General features: G+C 40.3%; 2 protein-coding genes across 2 annotated transcripts in view; both read left to right on the top strand.

The window, feature by feature from the left end:
- The window catches only part of LOC311125132 (NLR family CARD domain-containing protein 3-like), a gene marked incomplete at its 3' end in the record, with an annotated part of 273,187 nt that overhangs the window by 243,841 nt on the left and 12,037 nt on the right, over nt 1-17,309 (top strand). The window lies entirely within an intron of this gene.
- On the top strand, nt 6,962-17,018 carry LOC311125118 (uncharacterized protein; the record flags this gene model as incomplete). Its single annotated transcript, XM_084199187.1, has 5 exons — nt 6,962-7,149; nt 8,685-8,801; nt 9,099-9,183; nt 9,313-9,541; nt 17,005-17,018. The coding sequence occupies exons 1-5, from the start codon at nt 7,082-7,084 to the stop codon at nt 17,016-17,018; spliced, it is 513 nt and encodes a 170-aa protein (XP_084055313.1). The 5' UTR covers nt 6,962-7,081.

Genomic DNA, 17,309 nt, shown 5'->3' with positions numbered 1-17,309 from the left:
AAACACAAGAGGCAACAATCAAATACAAATAGAGAACACATGTCATTGATTGAACACAACCACTCAAAATGGATTTAACCTGTTTCAAATGATGCGACACCACCAATATAAGCCAGTTCAGAGAGCAAACAGGTTGTTGAAGGTGGGAAGGAGAAAGTCTGAGAATGGATAGAAGAAACAATGTGAGAGGACGAGGACGAGTGTGTATGCGAGGTGGGCGACGAGGAGGAAGAGGAGGAGGAGGAGGGCAAGAAAGAGGAAGAGGAGGACGAAGAGGAAGAGGAAGACAAAGAGTGGAAATATCTGATGAAAATCGAGCAACAGTCATAGACCATGTTCTTGTCCATGGACTGACAATGAGGGAAGCAGGACTTAGAGTGCAACCCAATTTGAGCCGATTTTCTGTGTCCACCATAGTAAGGACATTCAGAGAAGAGAACAGGTACAGTGTACTACTGTATTTTTGTCATTGCAAATGTACTGTACTACACTATATGCAGCTGTTTCAATAGATGTTTGTAAAGTGAATCACTGTATGTATTGTACTGCATGAATATGTTTTGTAACTGCACAACTACTTTTTGTAGAATTGCAAGGCTGCCACATGCAGGTGGAAGGACAGCTATATTCACTGGGGAGCAAGAGGCCGTTATAGTTGGCATGGTCCTTCAAGATAATGCAATACGACTCAGAGAAATCCAGGAACGTGTGATGCAAGACAACACACACTTCCAGGGAATCGACAGTGTGAGCATTTCCACAATTGACCGTGTCCTCCGTCGTAACAGGATGCGAATGAAACAAGTACACAGAGTACCTTTTGAGCGCAACTCACCAAGGGTGAAAGAACTGCGAGCTCAGTATGTGCAAGTAAGTGTACATTCAGAAACATTTACTGTAATCCAGATTGTCTACAGTACTAACACATACTATTTGAATGACATTACTCTTCAGTACATCCAATGTATGTGAATCAGAAGTGCATACAGTAGGCCTAATTGTACTCTACAGTATAGCACTGTCTCTGTACCACTTACAAAATCCTACATACAGTATATTGTATTTCTACACAGACAATATTTGACTTGGAATCCTGGGACAGACCCCATGAGTTCATCTTTGTCGATGAATCAAGGCTTCAATCTAACAAAGAGGAGAAGGGAGAGGCCCGAAACATGATTGGACAGCGGGCCGTTGTTGAAGTCCCTGGTCAACGAGGTGGCGATGTCACAATCTGTGTTGCTATCGGCAACCATGGCGTTCTACATCACCATGTTACACTCGGGCCATATAACACCCGGCACCTTCTAAGATCTATTGCCAATCTAAGAGATATTTTTATTTGAGCAGCAGGTTGAAGAGCAGCAGGTTCAAGAGCTAAATGAGAATCCCATTCCCACCTATGTGATAGTGTGGGACAATGTCAGTTTCCACCGAGCTGCTCAGGTAAGGGAATGGTTTAACATCAACGGGCAGTTTATGACCTTGTACCTCCCTCCATACTCACCTTTCCTGAATCCGATTGAGGAGTTTTTCTCCTCTTGGAGATGGAAAGTGTATGATAGACAACCCTACACCAGAGTAAATCTGCTGCAAGCCATGGATTTAGCCTGTGGTGAAACAGGTGAGGAATCATGTCAGGGCTGGATACGGCACACAAGAGGCTTCTTCTCCCGTTGCCTCAGGAGGGACAATATTGCTTGTGATGTGGACGAAGTGCTCTGGCCTGACCCAGCCCAAAGACAAGAAGAAGCACATTGATCACATGTTTACTCCTTTGATTTGTGTCCCTTTTAGTATTGTATACTGTAGTGCATTGCCTTGTAGGCTGTATACTGTACAATGGACAAATTGTATGGCCCTGAACATTGAAAAATTGCAGCTCATTTTTATACTTTACAAAATCATCTCGCGGGCCGGATTAAACCTGTTTGTGGGCCTGATCCGGCCCGCGGGCCGGACGTTTGACACCCCTGCCTTAAACCATTTCACATGGTAAAACACAATTTGCAGATCTCACTTAGACTTTTCAGCAAAACTCTAAACACGTTCTCATTCTCCATACACATTCTGCACTCTAATGCACATGTCATCCATACTGGTAAACACAAGAGGCAACAATCAAACACAAATAGAGAACAAAAGTCATTGATTGAACACAACCACTCAAAATGGATTTAACCTGTTTCAAATGATGCGACACAACCAATATAAGGCAGTTCAGAGAGCAAACAGGTTGTTGAGGGTGGGAAGGAGAAAGTCTGAGAATGGATAGAAGAAACAATGTGAGAGGACGAGGACGAGTGCGTATGCGAGGTGGGCGACGAGGAGGAAGAGGAGGAGGAGGGCAAGAAAGAGGAAGAGGAGGACGAAGAGGAAGAGACAATGATGGAAAAACATGAAAATTGTTTTGAGATTAAAAATGTACTTCTCCTTGAGAACTGTATGTTTTGAACAATGTGTTTTCTATTTTTCTGTGTATTGTTTACTGACTGCTTGAGAGTGTTTATCATTTTGATCACTTTGTTTATGATTTGAGAGCAGTGTTGGATTTTGAACACAGGTAAAAACTGTTTTGAGGCGAATGTTTCATTTTGCGAGAGGAGTCAGAGGTTTTGTAAATAGTGCTTGAAGATGAGGTTTTGTGTTTAATGTTTTCAGGAAATGGAGCAAGGTTTCAGAAATTGTGTTTTAGCAATTGAGAACAACTGTAATGCCAAACACCACAGACTACAATTAAAATGTACTTACCATAAATATGACCATTTACGTCACATTAAATTAATCTCTTTTTCATATATCACTTCTAAACTGACAAATAAACATCAAATATACCTTTTACAAATACATCAGCACGTTTAATACATTTGTTTCAAGCAATAGAGCATATGCTTTGAATACCAAATATGCAGTTTTGGGCAAATTCTCATATCACTTTGCTCAATGTGTCACATCCAAGGCTTTTGTATGGCTGTTGAAATGTGCAGAACAGTAATCAGCTATGCCTGACCCATATGTACGGCCCTCTTTGAGTTGTTGCTGGTGCTGCTTTACTTTCTTGACTGTGTCATGTGACCTGCGCCTCCCCTTGTCACACTCCATTGAAGCAGCATCAGCTCTCACAACTCCTCTCTGATTGCTTCCAGTGTCACCAAAGTGCTGCCAATACACAATTAGTCCATCCCATCTGATATAGCAGTGGCTCCCTCATTGAACGTGGCTACTGCCATACTGGCAATGAGGCTTTTGCCCAACAAGACAGTTTTGGGGCATCACAACCATATTAGAGTTCAGACGTTCATTTGCATTCTGGGTTTCTCCATGCTACATTCTTTTGAGGATGTTATCATTTGACATCCTGTGATATACAGGTACCATTTTCTGTGCATCCTCTCAATTAAAGAATGTATGGCCTCCATGTTTTTTGCGACTGGGTGGATCTTCACCATTTTCTAGGGCTGGCTGGTACCAGCATCAATGAACACACCTATCCCGTAGTTGGAAGTGAATCCTCTCTTGTGCCAAGAGCCATCAAAGGATCCATGAATGTCTATGATGGCATCCTCATCCTCCTTCAGCAACTCTGCTATGTCTGGGTCTATATCTGCGTATTCTAATTAGCTTTGCAGCACTCCCCGCTTTGTTGCCCTCTCTGAATCTCTGCTACTAAAGTGGGGGAAAAGAGTACTTATTATGATGTCTGTCGACATTACAGTCATAACTGCAGGACTCAATATCAGCATGTTACCCTATGTACATATTAGCATATCAGCATGTTACCCTATGTACATATTAGCATATCAGCATGTTACCCTATGTACATACTAGCATATCAGCATGTTACCCTATGTACATATTAGCATATCAGCATGTTACCCTATGTACATATTAGCATATAAGCATGTTACCCTATGTACATATTAGCATATCAGCATGTTACCCTATGTATATATTAGCATATCAGCATGTTACCCTATGTACATATTAGCATATCAGCATGTAACCCTATGTACATATTAGCATACAGCATGTTACCCTATGTACATATTAGCATATCAGCATGTTACCCTATGTATATATTAGCATATCAGCATGCATTTCCTTTATGTAAAGCTAATTTCTTGGTAATCGCAGTTGGCTACTAAATATTATTTATACACAGCAAGTCACCTGACAATAATGGGCTACTCTCTCTTTTTATTGACCTGTCACTCTCCTGTCATGTCTCTGATATGAGCTGAGACTCAGGGAAGGAATCCCTAGGACTTTGTTTATTTTCTTTAGAGCTGCATAACCAAGTCCAAGTTCGTGTGCTAGAAGAACCATCCTCACATTTATATAAAATGCCACATCTCCCCTGGAGCCCTCCTGCAGCCTGGAGGAAGTGGAAACACTCCTCCTAAATGCATCACGATCACCTTCTCAGGGTGCACATTCTATCATGACAGAATTACAGAATCCCTGGTTGGTGGGGGTCTATGGTGATTTTCAGTCCAGTGTTTAGACACTTAGGGCAAATCAAATCATGTACAAGTTGGTTTCTTTGTGACATGTGGAATAAAAGCCTCTGTTGGCTGTCTGTCTGTCTGGTTGATCGCTGCTAGCTGTCATCTTCATCTCAACTAATGTGCGTCTCGACGCGCTGCTGCCGGCCTCCTCCTTTTCCTCCTCTACCTGTACTGCTACTGCCTGGATCGGCTGATCAGGCTCATGTTTTCTTTCATTCACTGCTTTTCTCACATTGGCTAACTGAGATCTCCTATTTTTTATTCACATAATGTAGGTATATTCTTCGAGATTTTCTCATTTTGTCTCTCTTTACGTGGATTCCTCGCGGGAGATATTTTCAAACGAGGAAGCGCTGTGCGGCACGTGAGGCCTTTTAACCAATCAGGTTGCCGGAAAGTGCCATTAAATGCCAGTAACCAATCAGGTTGCCGGAAAGTGCCATTAAATGTCAGTAACCAATCGGATGTCAGTAAACGCCTCCTCTTTCAGTACCACGTCACAAAGGATATAGCCATGTATGGACTAGTAACGATCTGCTCCGGAAAACAAGCTGTTGAATTATATATGATTCAACATGGAGAGTTTGAAAAATAGCGGTTGAATTATATATGATTCAACATGGAGAGTTTGAAAAATAGCGGATGAATTATATATGATTCAACGTGGAGAGTTTGAAAAATAGCTGTTTAATTATATATGATTCAACATGGAGAGTTTGAAAAATAGAGGTTGAATTATATATGATTCAACATGGAGAGTTTGAAAAATAGCTGTTTAATTATATATGATTCAACATGGAGAGTTTGAAAAATAGCGGTTGAATTATATATGATTCAACATGGAGAGTTTGAAAAATAGCGGTTGAATTATATATGATTCAACATGGAGAGTTCGAAAAATAGAGGTTGAATTATATATGATTCAACATGGAGAGTTTGAAAAATAGCTCTTGAAGTTCTACATGAAACATGCTAAAAAAAACGACATTTATGCTAGGTGTAGTTGACGGAGTTGGGATAAAATGATACAAACCAAGTATTTATATACATTATTGCCGATGTAATTGTACATTTTATGAAAGTATGGAAGTTATAGTTCCAAAATATCCCAAAATCGGAACATTGACAGATGGAAGCAAAATCAAATGTTTTGCCTGTGGTGCCTGGCCTTAATATTTTACAATTGGTTTCGATTTATAATGTCCGATTATCAAATGGGCATTAACAGGGTCAGGGGAACAGCTCGACTAGTGAATGGAGGCTGCTTTTCTGCCTGTTCGTTTTTTGTTAATTATGAACATATTTGTTTTCTTCCTAATACTAGACTATATTAAAATCTAATTCTGTAAACCGGAAGGCTAACTCTGTAAGCTGCCCTGCACAATCAATGAACCAACAGCATGGCCTAGGCCTATACGTTCTCTCCCAGACTCATGGATAGGAAGTGTGGAGTGTAACATAAGGTAACCAGTCCATCCAGTATGTGGTCCTCTGTAGCTCAGCTGGTAGAGCACGGCGCTTGTAACGCCAAGGTAGTGGGTTCAATCCCCGGGACCACGCATACACAAAAATGTATGCACGCATGACTGTAAGTCGCTTTGGATAAAAGCGTCTGCTAAATGGCATATTATATTATTATTATTATAAAGGACATTACTAGAATGTGTTTAATTGTGGAGTCAAGGCTAGACCAATTATGTACCGAAGACATCTTCAATCTTTTTTCTGTTTTTAGTGTTTTTCTGCCGTGTGTAATATGCAGTAGGCTATGTATTGGATAATGGCAAAATCTTTATTTTATCATTCGTTTTTTCGGGCTTGGGCTCATATATAGCCTATGTGTATACATAATATACAACATCCACAACAACCATGTTTTCCAACCTGTTGAACTTCTTTCTTCAAATGGATCAATCACAGGGATGTGAGTTTTAAAAGCACGATGCTGTTTTGATAATAGGGATTTGATGTGATTTTCAAAAAAAAATTGTGTGTGTGTGAGAGAGAGAGAGAGAGAGAGAGAGAGAGAGAGAGAGAGAGAGAGAGAGAGAGAGAGAGAGAGAGAGAGAGAGAGAGAGAACAGGTAGAACCTGAAATGCAAATGTAGATATGCAAATGTTTTCAGCAGTAACTTTCCATCATCAATGTATCATTGATGTACCATCAATGTATCATGTGTACATTTCTTTAATAAAAATGTAGTTATTTGTTACATTTGACTGTGTAAAACCTAGCAGTACTCCTTATTTCTCTGAGTGAGGCAGATATATCGCATTTTGCAAAAGAAACATGATTATTTGTCTCTCTGAAATGAATCCATCAAGTGATAGATCTGTCATTGAACAACCATGCCATGATTAGCTACTGAAAAAACACACCAATCTCTTAATCTCCTTAAGCAATAAAAGCTAATTTACCAACATTTCTGAAAATGGATATATAGCGTTTTGGAATGAAACTCTTGTTTCCCCATCTGAGTTCAGAGTAGATGAGAGATGTAATGTTTGTCTCTGTTGTGTTGAAGTCCAATCAAGCAGGAGAGACCAGCCTCCCCTGTACCCAGCTGTGTGTCCATGAAGAGTGACTGGTCTATGCGTCAACCTATAGAGTTTAGAGAGGGAGACTTTTCTAGTGAACAAAGGTAAGAATAACTCATGGGTCATGGTCAGTGAGTTAAACAACACTGTCTCTAGTCATTTCTCCTCTCCCATTTTACCATTTATTTTTGTTGTTTTCATAATCCATAGGCTAATACTTTTTTCCATGTTCATAGTCCTAAAAAAATATTAAACCAACACAACATTCCCTCCCTGTGTATGTGTGTGTGTGTGTGTGTGTGTGTGTGTGTGTGTGTACGTGTGTATGTGTGTGTGTGTGTGTGTGTGTGTGTTTGTGTGTTTGTGTGTGCACTCCCTGGATGATGAGATGTAATCTCATGTTTTGTCCACAGAAACCACCAGGAGAGATCAGAGTCAGAGATTCTCAGTGGTCAGTCTTCCCAGAGTCATCAAACAGACCTGGCCTCCATATTCAGTGTATGTGGTCCTGTTATGTACATTTGTTTTTGTTTACCTCAAGTAAAGTTGACCTGTCAATCATTCATTAATGTGTTAATGAGAAAGCATTTAGTCTCTTGCATAACATATTTACTTGATTTATTTCAGTTGCTTGAAGAGAATATTATAACATTTGTGAAAAACGAGCTGAAGATGTTCAAGAGGATTCTTAGTCCAGAACTCACAGAAGGCTTTGAGAGTCAGAAGCAGGATAAGGAAGTGGTGGATGCTGAAGATGAGAAGCAGGAGAGCAGTGCCAGAGAGGGGGCTCTGAAGATCACACTGCACGTCCTGAGGAAAATGAACCAGAAGGAGCTTGCTGACACACTGGAGAAAAGTAAGAGCTGTCTACCTCATGTTGAATGCTGTTTTAGAACATTTAAAAGCTGTAGCTAAAGTACAGCTAAAGTAGCTGTGTAACTAAATGATATTTGAGCAGCCTTAACACAACACCTAGTGACTTCATCAAGTAGCAGCAGGGATGTGTTGGAGAAAGAGAGAGAGAGAGAGAGAGAGAGAGAGAGAGAGAGAGAGAGAGAGAGAGAGAGAGAGAGAGAGAGAGAGAGAGAGAGAGAGAGAGAGAGAGAGAGAGAGAGAGAGAGAGAGAGAGAGAGAGAGAGAGAGAGAGAGAGAGAGAGAGAGAGAGAGAGAGAGAGAGAGAGAGAGAGAGAGAGAACAGGTAGAACCTGAAATGCAAATGTAGATATGCAAATGTTTTCAGCAGTAACTTTCCATCATCAATGTATCATTGATGTACCATCAATGTATCATGTGTACATTTCTTTAATAAAAATGTAGTTATTTGTTACATTTGACTGTGTAAAACCTAGCAGTACTCCTTATTTCTCTGAGTGAGGCAGATATATCGCATTTTGCAAAAGAAACATGATTATTTGTCTCTCTGAAATGAATCCATCAAGTGATAGATCTGTCATTGAACAACCATGCCATGATTAGCTACTGAAAAAACACACCAATCTCTTAATCTCCTTAAGCAATAAAAGCTAATTTACCAACATTTCTGAAAATGGATATATAGCGTTTTGGAATGAAACTCTTGTTTCCCCATCTGAGTTCAGAGTAGATGAGAGATGTAATGTTTGTCTCTGTTGTGTTGAAGTCCAATCAAGCAGGAGAGACCAGCCTCCCCTGTACCCAGCTGTGTGTCCATGAAGAGTGACTGGTCTATGCGTCAACCTATAGAGTTTAGAGAGGGAGACTTTTCTAGTGAACAAAGGTAAGAAGAACTCATGGGTCATGGTCAGTGAGTTAAACAACACTGTCTCTAGTCATTTCTCCTCTCCCATTTTACCATTTATTTTTGTTGTTTTCATAATCCATAGGCTAATACTTTTTTCCATGTTCATAGTCCTAAAAAAATATTAAACCAACACAACATTCCCTCCCTGTGTATGTGTGTGTGTGTGTGTGTGTGTGTGTGTGTACGTGTGTATGTGTGTGTGTGTGTGTGTGTGTGTGTTTGTGTGTGTGCACTCCCTGAATGAGAAAATGTAATCTCATGTTTTGTCCACAGAAACCACCAGGAGAGATCAGAGTCAGAGATTCTCAGTGGTCAGTCTTCCCAGAGTCATCAAACAGACCTGGCCTCCATATTCAGTGTATGTGGTCCTGTTATGTACATTTGTTTTTGTTTACCTCAAGTAAAGTTGACCTGTCAATCATTCATTAATGTGTTAATGAGAAAGCATTTAGTCTCTTGCATAACATATTTACTTGATTTATTTCAGTTGCTTGAAGAGAATATTATAACATTTGTGAAAAACGAGCTGAAGATGTTCAAGAGGATTCTTAGTCCAGAACTCACAGAAGGCTTTGAGAGTCAGAAGCAGGATAAGGAAGTGGTGGATGCTGAAGATGAGAAGCAGGAGAGCAGTGCCAGAGAGGGGGCTCTGAAGATCACACTGCACGTCCTGAGGAAAATGAACCAGAAGGAGCTTGCTGACACACTGGAGAAAAGTAAGAGCTGTCTACCTCATGTTGAATGCTGTTTTAGAACATTTAAAAGCTGTAGCTAAAGTACAGCTAAAGTAGCTGTGTAACTAAATGATATTTGAGCAGCCTTAACACAACACCTAGTGACTTCATCAAGTAGCAGCAGGGATGTGTTGGAGAGAGAGAGAGAGAGAGAGAGAGAGAGAGAGAGAGAGAGAGAGAGAGAGAGAGAGAGAGAGAGAGAGAGAGAGAGAGAGAGAGAGAGAGAGAGAGAGAGAGAGAGAGAGAGAGAGAGAGAACAGGTAGATCCTGATATGCAAATGTATATGCAAATGTGTTCAGCAGTAACTTTCCACCACCGAATGATCATTCTAGACTCTGTTTCTGTTGAGAGAAATAAAAGGTAAGATGATGATTGTTATGTGTATTAATATAGTTGATGATATTGTTATGTGTATTCATATAGTTGATGATATTGTTATGATATTAATACAGTTGATGATATTGTTATGTGTATTCATATAGTCGATGATATTGTAATGTGTATTAATATAGTTGATGATATTGTTATGTGTATTAATATAGTTGATGATATTGTTATGTGTATAAATATAGTTGATGATATTGTTATGTGTATAAATATAGTTGATGATATTGTTATGTGTATTCATATAGTTGATGATATTGTTATGTGTATTCATATAGTTGATGATATTGTTATGTGTATTCATATAGTTAATATTTTTGGTAGACAGAGTGTTATAATTGGCCTACTCTCCTTAAAATGTATTTGAAGTAAATTCGATGCGGAGGGGGGGGGTGAATTCGTTCAGTGCCCACCTGTGTTCCCTAGGGTGATCTCCTACTGTATCATAGACCTATAGACTGTGTTCCCCAGGGTGATCTCCTACTGTATCATAGGTCTATCACTTGTCTTCTCAAAACAGGCTTAAAACACAACAAGCAACAACATTTTCTCTTTCTAATCTACTGTTAACTCTTTTCACTCAGGAAGGTATGTTGTGTGAAAGAGAGACAAATGAATATTGTGGAAAGACTAACAACAACTTACACTTCCTCAAAACAGGTTGTGTGTGTTCATTAGTGCCCACCGTAGCGAAACGTTTGGCAACAGAAACCGTTTAGGTCACGTTGGACAGCGTTTGGAGTAAACTGTTTATGCAACATTTTAAAACTCTTGGCTGCGGAGTAAACTAATGAACACGACCCAGGTAGTAGCCTACAACTCGGCTGTTGATGTCTGCCTGATGCTGTAACCTGAACTTAGCCTGAGGGGTGGACTATGATGCTAGCTAGATATACTGGTTTTCTAAAGCTAGCTTCAGTTAGCTTCACATTCCAGCTCAGGCCTCATCCATTAGAATATACAGAGCGCTAGTCATCAGGAAGGTGCTCTCTCAGCAGAACGGAAAATATATAATGACTTGACAGTTTAATCATACAAAATGGCGCTAACTGGACGTGGGCAAGTCAAATTCAATCTAGTGGAGGTTGCTGAGGGGAGGACGGCTCATATTAATGATACCATTCCACCTATTCCGCTCCAGCCATTACCACAAGCCCGTCCTCCCCAATTAAGGTGCCACCAACCTCCTGTGAATTCAATACATCTATATTCATTCATCCTAGTTCTACATTTCCCATTTCCTTTGATAAATTTATTTGTATCATAGTTCTACTATAGTATAGCGATCTGTGCAACTTTCCGGCGTGAGTTTACTGTGAACACTGAGGCTGTACCCACTTTAAGTTACAGTTTTAACAGAGACCAAGTAGGCTATTTGATCATAATGTAAAAAAGGCCTCCAATAACATTTAACATGGAAATAGCTGTTCTACCATTCAGCCTACAGTAACAGCCAATGTGTGGTGTTCAATGTAAGCCTACATTGCATGAGACATTCCAAAAAACATGCAGAGCTTGACATTAACCTGTTTATTTACTTGTCCTTCACACAAGGAGGAGGTGACTGAAAAGGTGAATGGACATTTTTGTAGCGGTTGATACATTTTTAGTAAGGGAAACTGAAGTCTGCCATTTCTAAGTGGAAATTACAAACTTCAGAAGCCTTTTAAAACCTCAAATACACTACACGTTTTACATTTACTGCGTTGAGGGAAAGTTATTCTGCTGTGGGGGGTGATCAAATTAAGATCCTACATCTGTACACATAATTCTACATTGTGATATTTTACATTTTAGTCATTTAGCAGACGCTCTTATCCAGAGCGACTTACATACATTGCGAGTGCATACATTAAATTTTTTTATACTGGAATCGAACCCACAACCCTGGCGTTGCAAATGCCATGCTCTACCAACTGAGCTACATCCCTGCCGGCCATTCCCATAATAATTCAAATGTCCTGTTGCTGCAGGATTATTTTCCTGCTGTAGCAAACTGGCTAAAATTAAGATCATACATCTGTAGCAATACACCTCTCTTTGATGTACATGGCTATATCAGGATTGACTTTTGACCATTTGACATCTTTTATTTACTGTTGTTTAGGCTGGTTGAATGAGTCGCCTATAAAAGCTACTTAATCTGCAAGAGAACAGGCGGCTGCACCAGCGACTGTCAGAAGTTATGTGATTTCCTCATATGAACGTGAAAGTAAGTGTGTAGCCTACGCAGTTACACAATGGCTGTTGAAACTGTGGCACGTATTTATCGGTAACATTAGAAGTCATATACAGTGGGGAAAAAAAGTATTTAGTCAGCCACCAATTGTGCAAGTTCTCCCACTTAAAAAGATGAGAGAGGCCTGTAATTTTCATCATAGGTACACATCAACTATGATAGACAAATTGAGAAAAAGAAATCCAGAAAATCACATTGTAGGATTTTTTATGAATTTATTTGCAAATTATGGTGGAAAATAAGTATTTGGTCACCTACAAACAAGCAAGATTTCTGGCTCTCACAGACCTGTAACTTCTTCTTTAAGAGGCTCCTCTGTCCTCCACTCGTTACCTGTATTTATGGCACCTGTTTGAACTTGTTATCAGTATAAAAGACACCTGTCCACAACCTCAAACAGTCACACTCCAAACTCCACTATGGCCAAGACCAAAGAGCTGTCAAAGGACACCAGAAACAAAATTGTAGACCTGCACCAGGCTGGGAAGACTGAATCTGCAATAGGTAAGCAGCTTGGTTTGAAGAAATCAACTGTGGGAGCAATTATTAGGAAATGGAAGACATACAAGACCACTGATAATCTCCCTCGATCTGGGGCTCCACGCAAGATCTCACCCTGTGGGGTCAAAATGATCACAAGAACGGTGAGCAAAAATCCCAGAACCACACGGGGGGACCTAGTGAATGACCTGCAGAGAGCTGGGACCAAAGTAACAAAGCCTACCATCAGTAACACACTACGCCGCCAGGGACTCAAATCCTGCAGTGCAAGACGTGTCCCCCTGCTTAAGCCAGTACATGTCCAGGCCCGTCTGAAGTTTGCTAGAGTGCATTTGGATGATCCAGAAGAGGATTGGGAGAATGGCATATGGTCAGATGAAACCAAAATATAACTGGTCAGATGAAACCAAAATATAACTTTTTGGTAAATACTCAACTCGTCGTGTTTGGAGGACAAAGAATGCTGAGTTGCATCCAAAGAACACCATACCTACTGTGAAGCATGGGGGTGGAAACATCATACTTTGGGGCTGTTTTTCTGCAAAGGGACCAGGACGACTGATCCGTGTAAAGGAAAGAATGAATGGGGCCATGTATCGTGAGATTTTGAGTGAAAACCTCCTTCCATCAGCAAGGGCATTGAAGATGAAACGTGGCTGGGTCTTTCAGCATGACAATGATCCCAAACACACCGCCCGGGCAACGAAGGAGTGGCTTCGTAAGAAGCATTTCAAGGTCCTGGAGTGGCCTAGCCAGTCTCCAGATCTCAACCCCATAGAAAATCTTTGGAGGGAGTTGAAAGTCCGTGTTGCTCTGGCGACAGCCCCAAAACATCACTGCTCTAGAGGAATGGGCCAAAATACCAGCAACAGTGTGTGAAAACCTTGTGAAGACTTACAGAAAACGTTTGACCTGTGTCATTGCCAACAAAGGGTATATAACAAAGTATTGAGAAACTTTTGTTATTGACCAAATACTTATTTTCCACCATAATTTGCAAATCAATTCATAAAAAATCCTACAATGTGATTTTCTGGATTTTTCTTTTCTCATTTTGTCTGTCATAGTTGCCGTGTACCTATGATGAAAATTACAGGCTTCTCTCATCTTTTTAAGTGGGAGAACTTGCACAATTGGTGGCTGACTAAATACTTTTCCCCCCCACTGTAAATGTGTTGATATGTAGGAAAGACGGGCAGACCCTGGTAAGTCTAGGCTAAACTACAAACTATTATAAGGTTAGGTCGACGTCAGACATTCAATAGTCAGAGTAGGTTTGAGCTAGTATCACATATCATGCTGACAAACCTGATGGTCTCCGTTTGAAATGGTGTGTAAAATACCATGCCTAGGCTACAAGCTCTGTCCTGCTACTGTTAGGTCTGTAACGTTATGGGAACTGATCTGAACAGGTTTAGGCTGGTCATCTAGGCTATAGCTGAGGTCAGTGGTGATTTTAGCATGTCAATCTTGGTGGGGCAAAACATAAATAAAGGGGGATGCATGCCAGCAAAGCCACTCCACAACACAACACTAAACAACACATTCATTGCACTATAACGGTGAGAAATGGTGACCACAAACTGTTAGGGCCTACATAAAGCAGAGTCCCAACAGCAGAGTCCCAACAGCAGAGTCCCAACAGCAGAGTCCCAACAGCAGAGTCCCGACAGCAGAGTCCCAACAGCAGAGTCCCAACATCTGCCCTATCATTTCTCTTCATTATTTCTCTTCATATGACAAGGATTAAAAATGATTTGCCAGTAGATTGTCGACTTGATTCATGATGATGACTGCTGGCTAAGATTTTGAAAGTATGATGTTGACCTGATCAGTTCAATCAAAGCTACTGTAGATATAATGTGATTTGACGTAATTTTATCTGTTGGCCAATGACCTTCTTGGATGGGCACTTCTAATGTAACTCTGTGGCAGAACCCAAGGGGCTTGAATTTTCTAGCTCTACCCTTAGACTTGGCAGTGACGTAGTGTCCCCATGAGTGACAGAACAGTGAGCCAATCACGGCGCAGCGCTCCGTATTTTCCGCTGGCCGCCCCACCACCACAGAAAGCACTGAGCTAGGCTGAAACACCTGCATTTTGGAGCTGCCTTACTCAAAAAAACAAAAAAGAGACCAAGTTTTTTTGCAGCTTTATTAACTCAATTATATATATATTTATTTATTTTAAATTTTTTGCAAACTGATATGTGACACGTATTAATGCCAAAATAACATGCAAAACAGGAACGGCCACCTGCCCTGAATGACGGGTCGCTGGTTGAGAGAATGCCAAGAGTGTGCAAAGCTGTCATCAAGGCAAAGGGTGGCTATTTGAAGAATCTCAAATATAAAATATATTTTCATTTCTTTAACACTTTTTTGGTTACTAAATTATTCTATATGTGTTATTTCATAGTTTTGATGTCTTCACTATTATTCTACAATGTAGAAAATAGTAAAAATAAAGACAAACCCTTGAATGTGTTCTAAAACCTTTGACCGGTAGTGTATATATTTTTTACATTGTTAGCAAACTTATATGTGACATGTTTTAATGCCACAATAACATGCAAAACAGGAAAGTTCACCTGCCCTGAATGACGGGTCGCCACTTGCTGAGGTATAGACCTTGATCTGCTTTACACAACAACAAAAAACTGTTATACATTATAACCTAGCCTACTTTAAATAATAAAACATCTCTTAATTGTTGCAAAAAACCTTTCTGTATAGCTCACTGATCCCCCCCCAGATCAATCAAGCCTGTTTTAGCCCTTCTGTCTACATTCTCAGATACGTTTAGAAAAGAACAGATTCAAAAATAATAAATGGCCGACTTTTAATGAATACAAATAAGGGCGTGACATGGCCATGGTGAAGAGATGTCACAACTACATATTCATGTGATTGCATTAAATCACCTGACTGTTTCGATATGTCTGTTAGTAAATGTTTTGTTAGAGATAATTAATAAATGATAACAATTCACATTCAAGAATTACTGTGTTAACTACAACCAACATGTTGGATCTCTGTTTAGGGGTCAGTGGTCTAAAATGAGTCTCTCTGGGGAGAGAGAGGAGGGGGGCCCTGCCTCTAAAATGAGTCTCTCTGGGGAACATGACACCAAAGATAAGAGGTGAGATGACAATTTTGTTTTAGAATTATTAAGAATGTATTTCCTAAATGCTATTTCCATAATTTTTCACATGTTATTTAATACAAAATGGTTGCTTATGGGTACCTTCAATAATACTGTTCTCAGATGTTTAATTAATAGATTTGAGATGTGTATAATTATTATTAGTATTATTGCAAAACGCTATATATCCATTGTTTAGCTGAAATGAGATGAATGCACTTACTGTAAATCTGAATGACAGGTCGGCACTGCTCCAAAGCAATTACATGTTGCACAGAAACCACTGACTCGCTGCATGTTTCTATTATCAAGACACCTGCTGGTACCTCTTAACTGGTTAGGACAGCTCATGAGGTGTCCTAAATATCTGCCAACTAGGTGGGACACTTATGAATAGAGGCTTCATGCATAGCTTTAATTTTACCCATACGAGTAGGACTAAAACTGCTTTATTCTCAGCACTTATACGACACATGTTCTACTCTGTGCCGCTTTTTTTATATGGTCCCAGATCTCAAAATATTGTTTTAAAAAACGAATAATTTTTGTTTTACATAATAAAAAATGAATATGACTAATGTACCCGACTTTAAAGACTGGGTTTAGTTTATTGTGTGGCTCTGCTCATGTCCGCGTTCTGGAACTGTCCGCGTCCCCGTACAGAACTGTCCGCGTCCACGTACGGTTTGGCGCCAAGCATATTGTCCAGTTACGCGCAGAGTGGGCTGAGGTGATCTTGGGGAACAACGACGGAGTTCGTTACAGTGTTGAGACCGAAGTTAATTGTTCAATTTTATTTTTTGCATAATGGTCAGTGACAGTATGAGTGTAGCCAGATCCTTTTCACTCGCTATTCTTGTTTAATTGTGTGGTTCACCGGATTCGTCATCATCCTCGATGGACAGACGAACAACCTGCTAGCTAGCCAAGCTAGTCGGTACAGCTAGCTAAGCTAGCTACTCTACCAGCAGCATCCTAGTTATCCTAGCTACCACTATATAATCACCGGCTGCCTGCATTTCTTGTGGACCGATGGAGCTCCCCGGTTGTTTTTTCCACCTGTTAAATAACGTGGAGGGCTTCTCCCTCTCTCGTTGACGGATGCTGGCTTCCTACGCTCCCTCTGTCCGGTTCTCCTTAGAGGTAACTTTAGTGTTAAACCCTTCTGTGTCCAAGGACTGAACTTCTGAATATTATTTTCGGGGCGCCTCAAGTGACATTTTTTACAGCGTTTATTTCGGATAAAATTAGTTCATTGCATCCGCCATGGAGCCCAGTTTCATAATATTACCTTTTGTCCCTGGTTATGAAGTAATCGGGAAAAAACAGGCCTTATATTAGGGCATTTTTCACCCTACCATCTCCTATTAGTTCTATTGAGCTCCGTGACACCGACTCGTCTTCAGAACGTTCTATTCCCAGCCCATTGTTCTGCGTCACAATGCCAGCTTCACTATTGTTATCAATGAGACCTGCCTGCG

This window comes from Coregonus lavaretus, assembly GCF_964263955.1.
Source record: "Coregonus lavaretus genome assembly, contig: HAP1_SCAFFOLD_254, whole genome shotgun sequence".
Lineage (NCBI taxonomy): Eukaryota > Metazoa > Chordata > Actinopteri > Salmoniformes > Salmonidae > Coregonus > Coregonus lavaretus.
The sequence above is the reverse complement of the archived record's forward strand: the minus strand, read 5'-3'. Positions and strand labels throughout refer to the sequence as shown.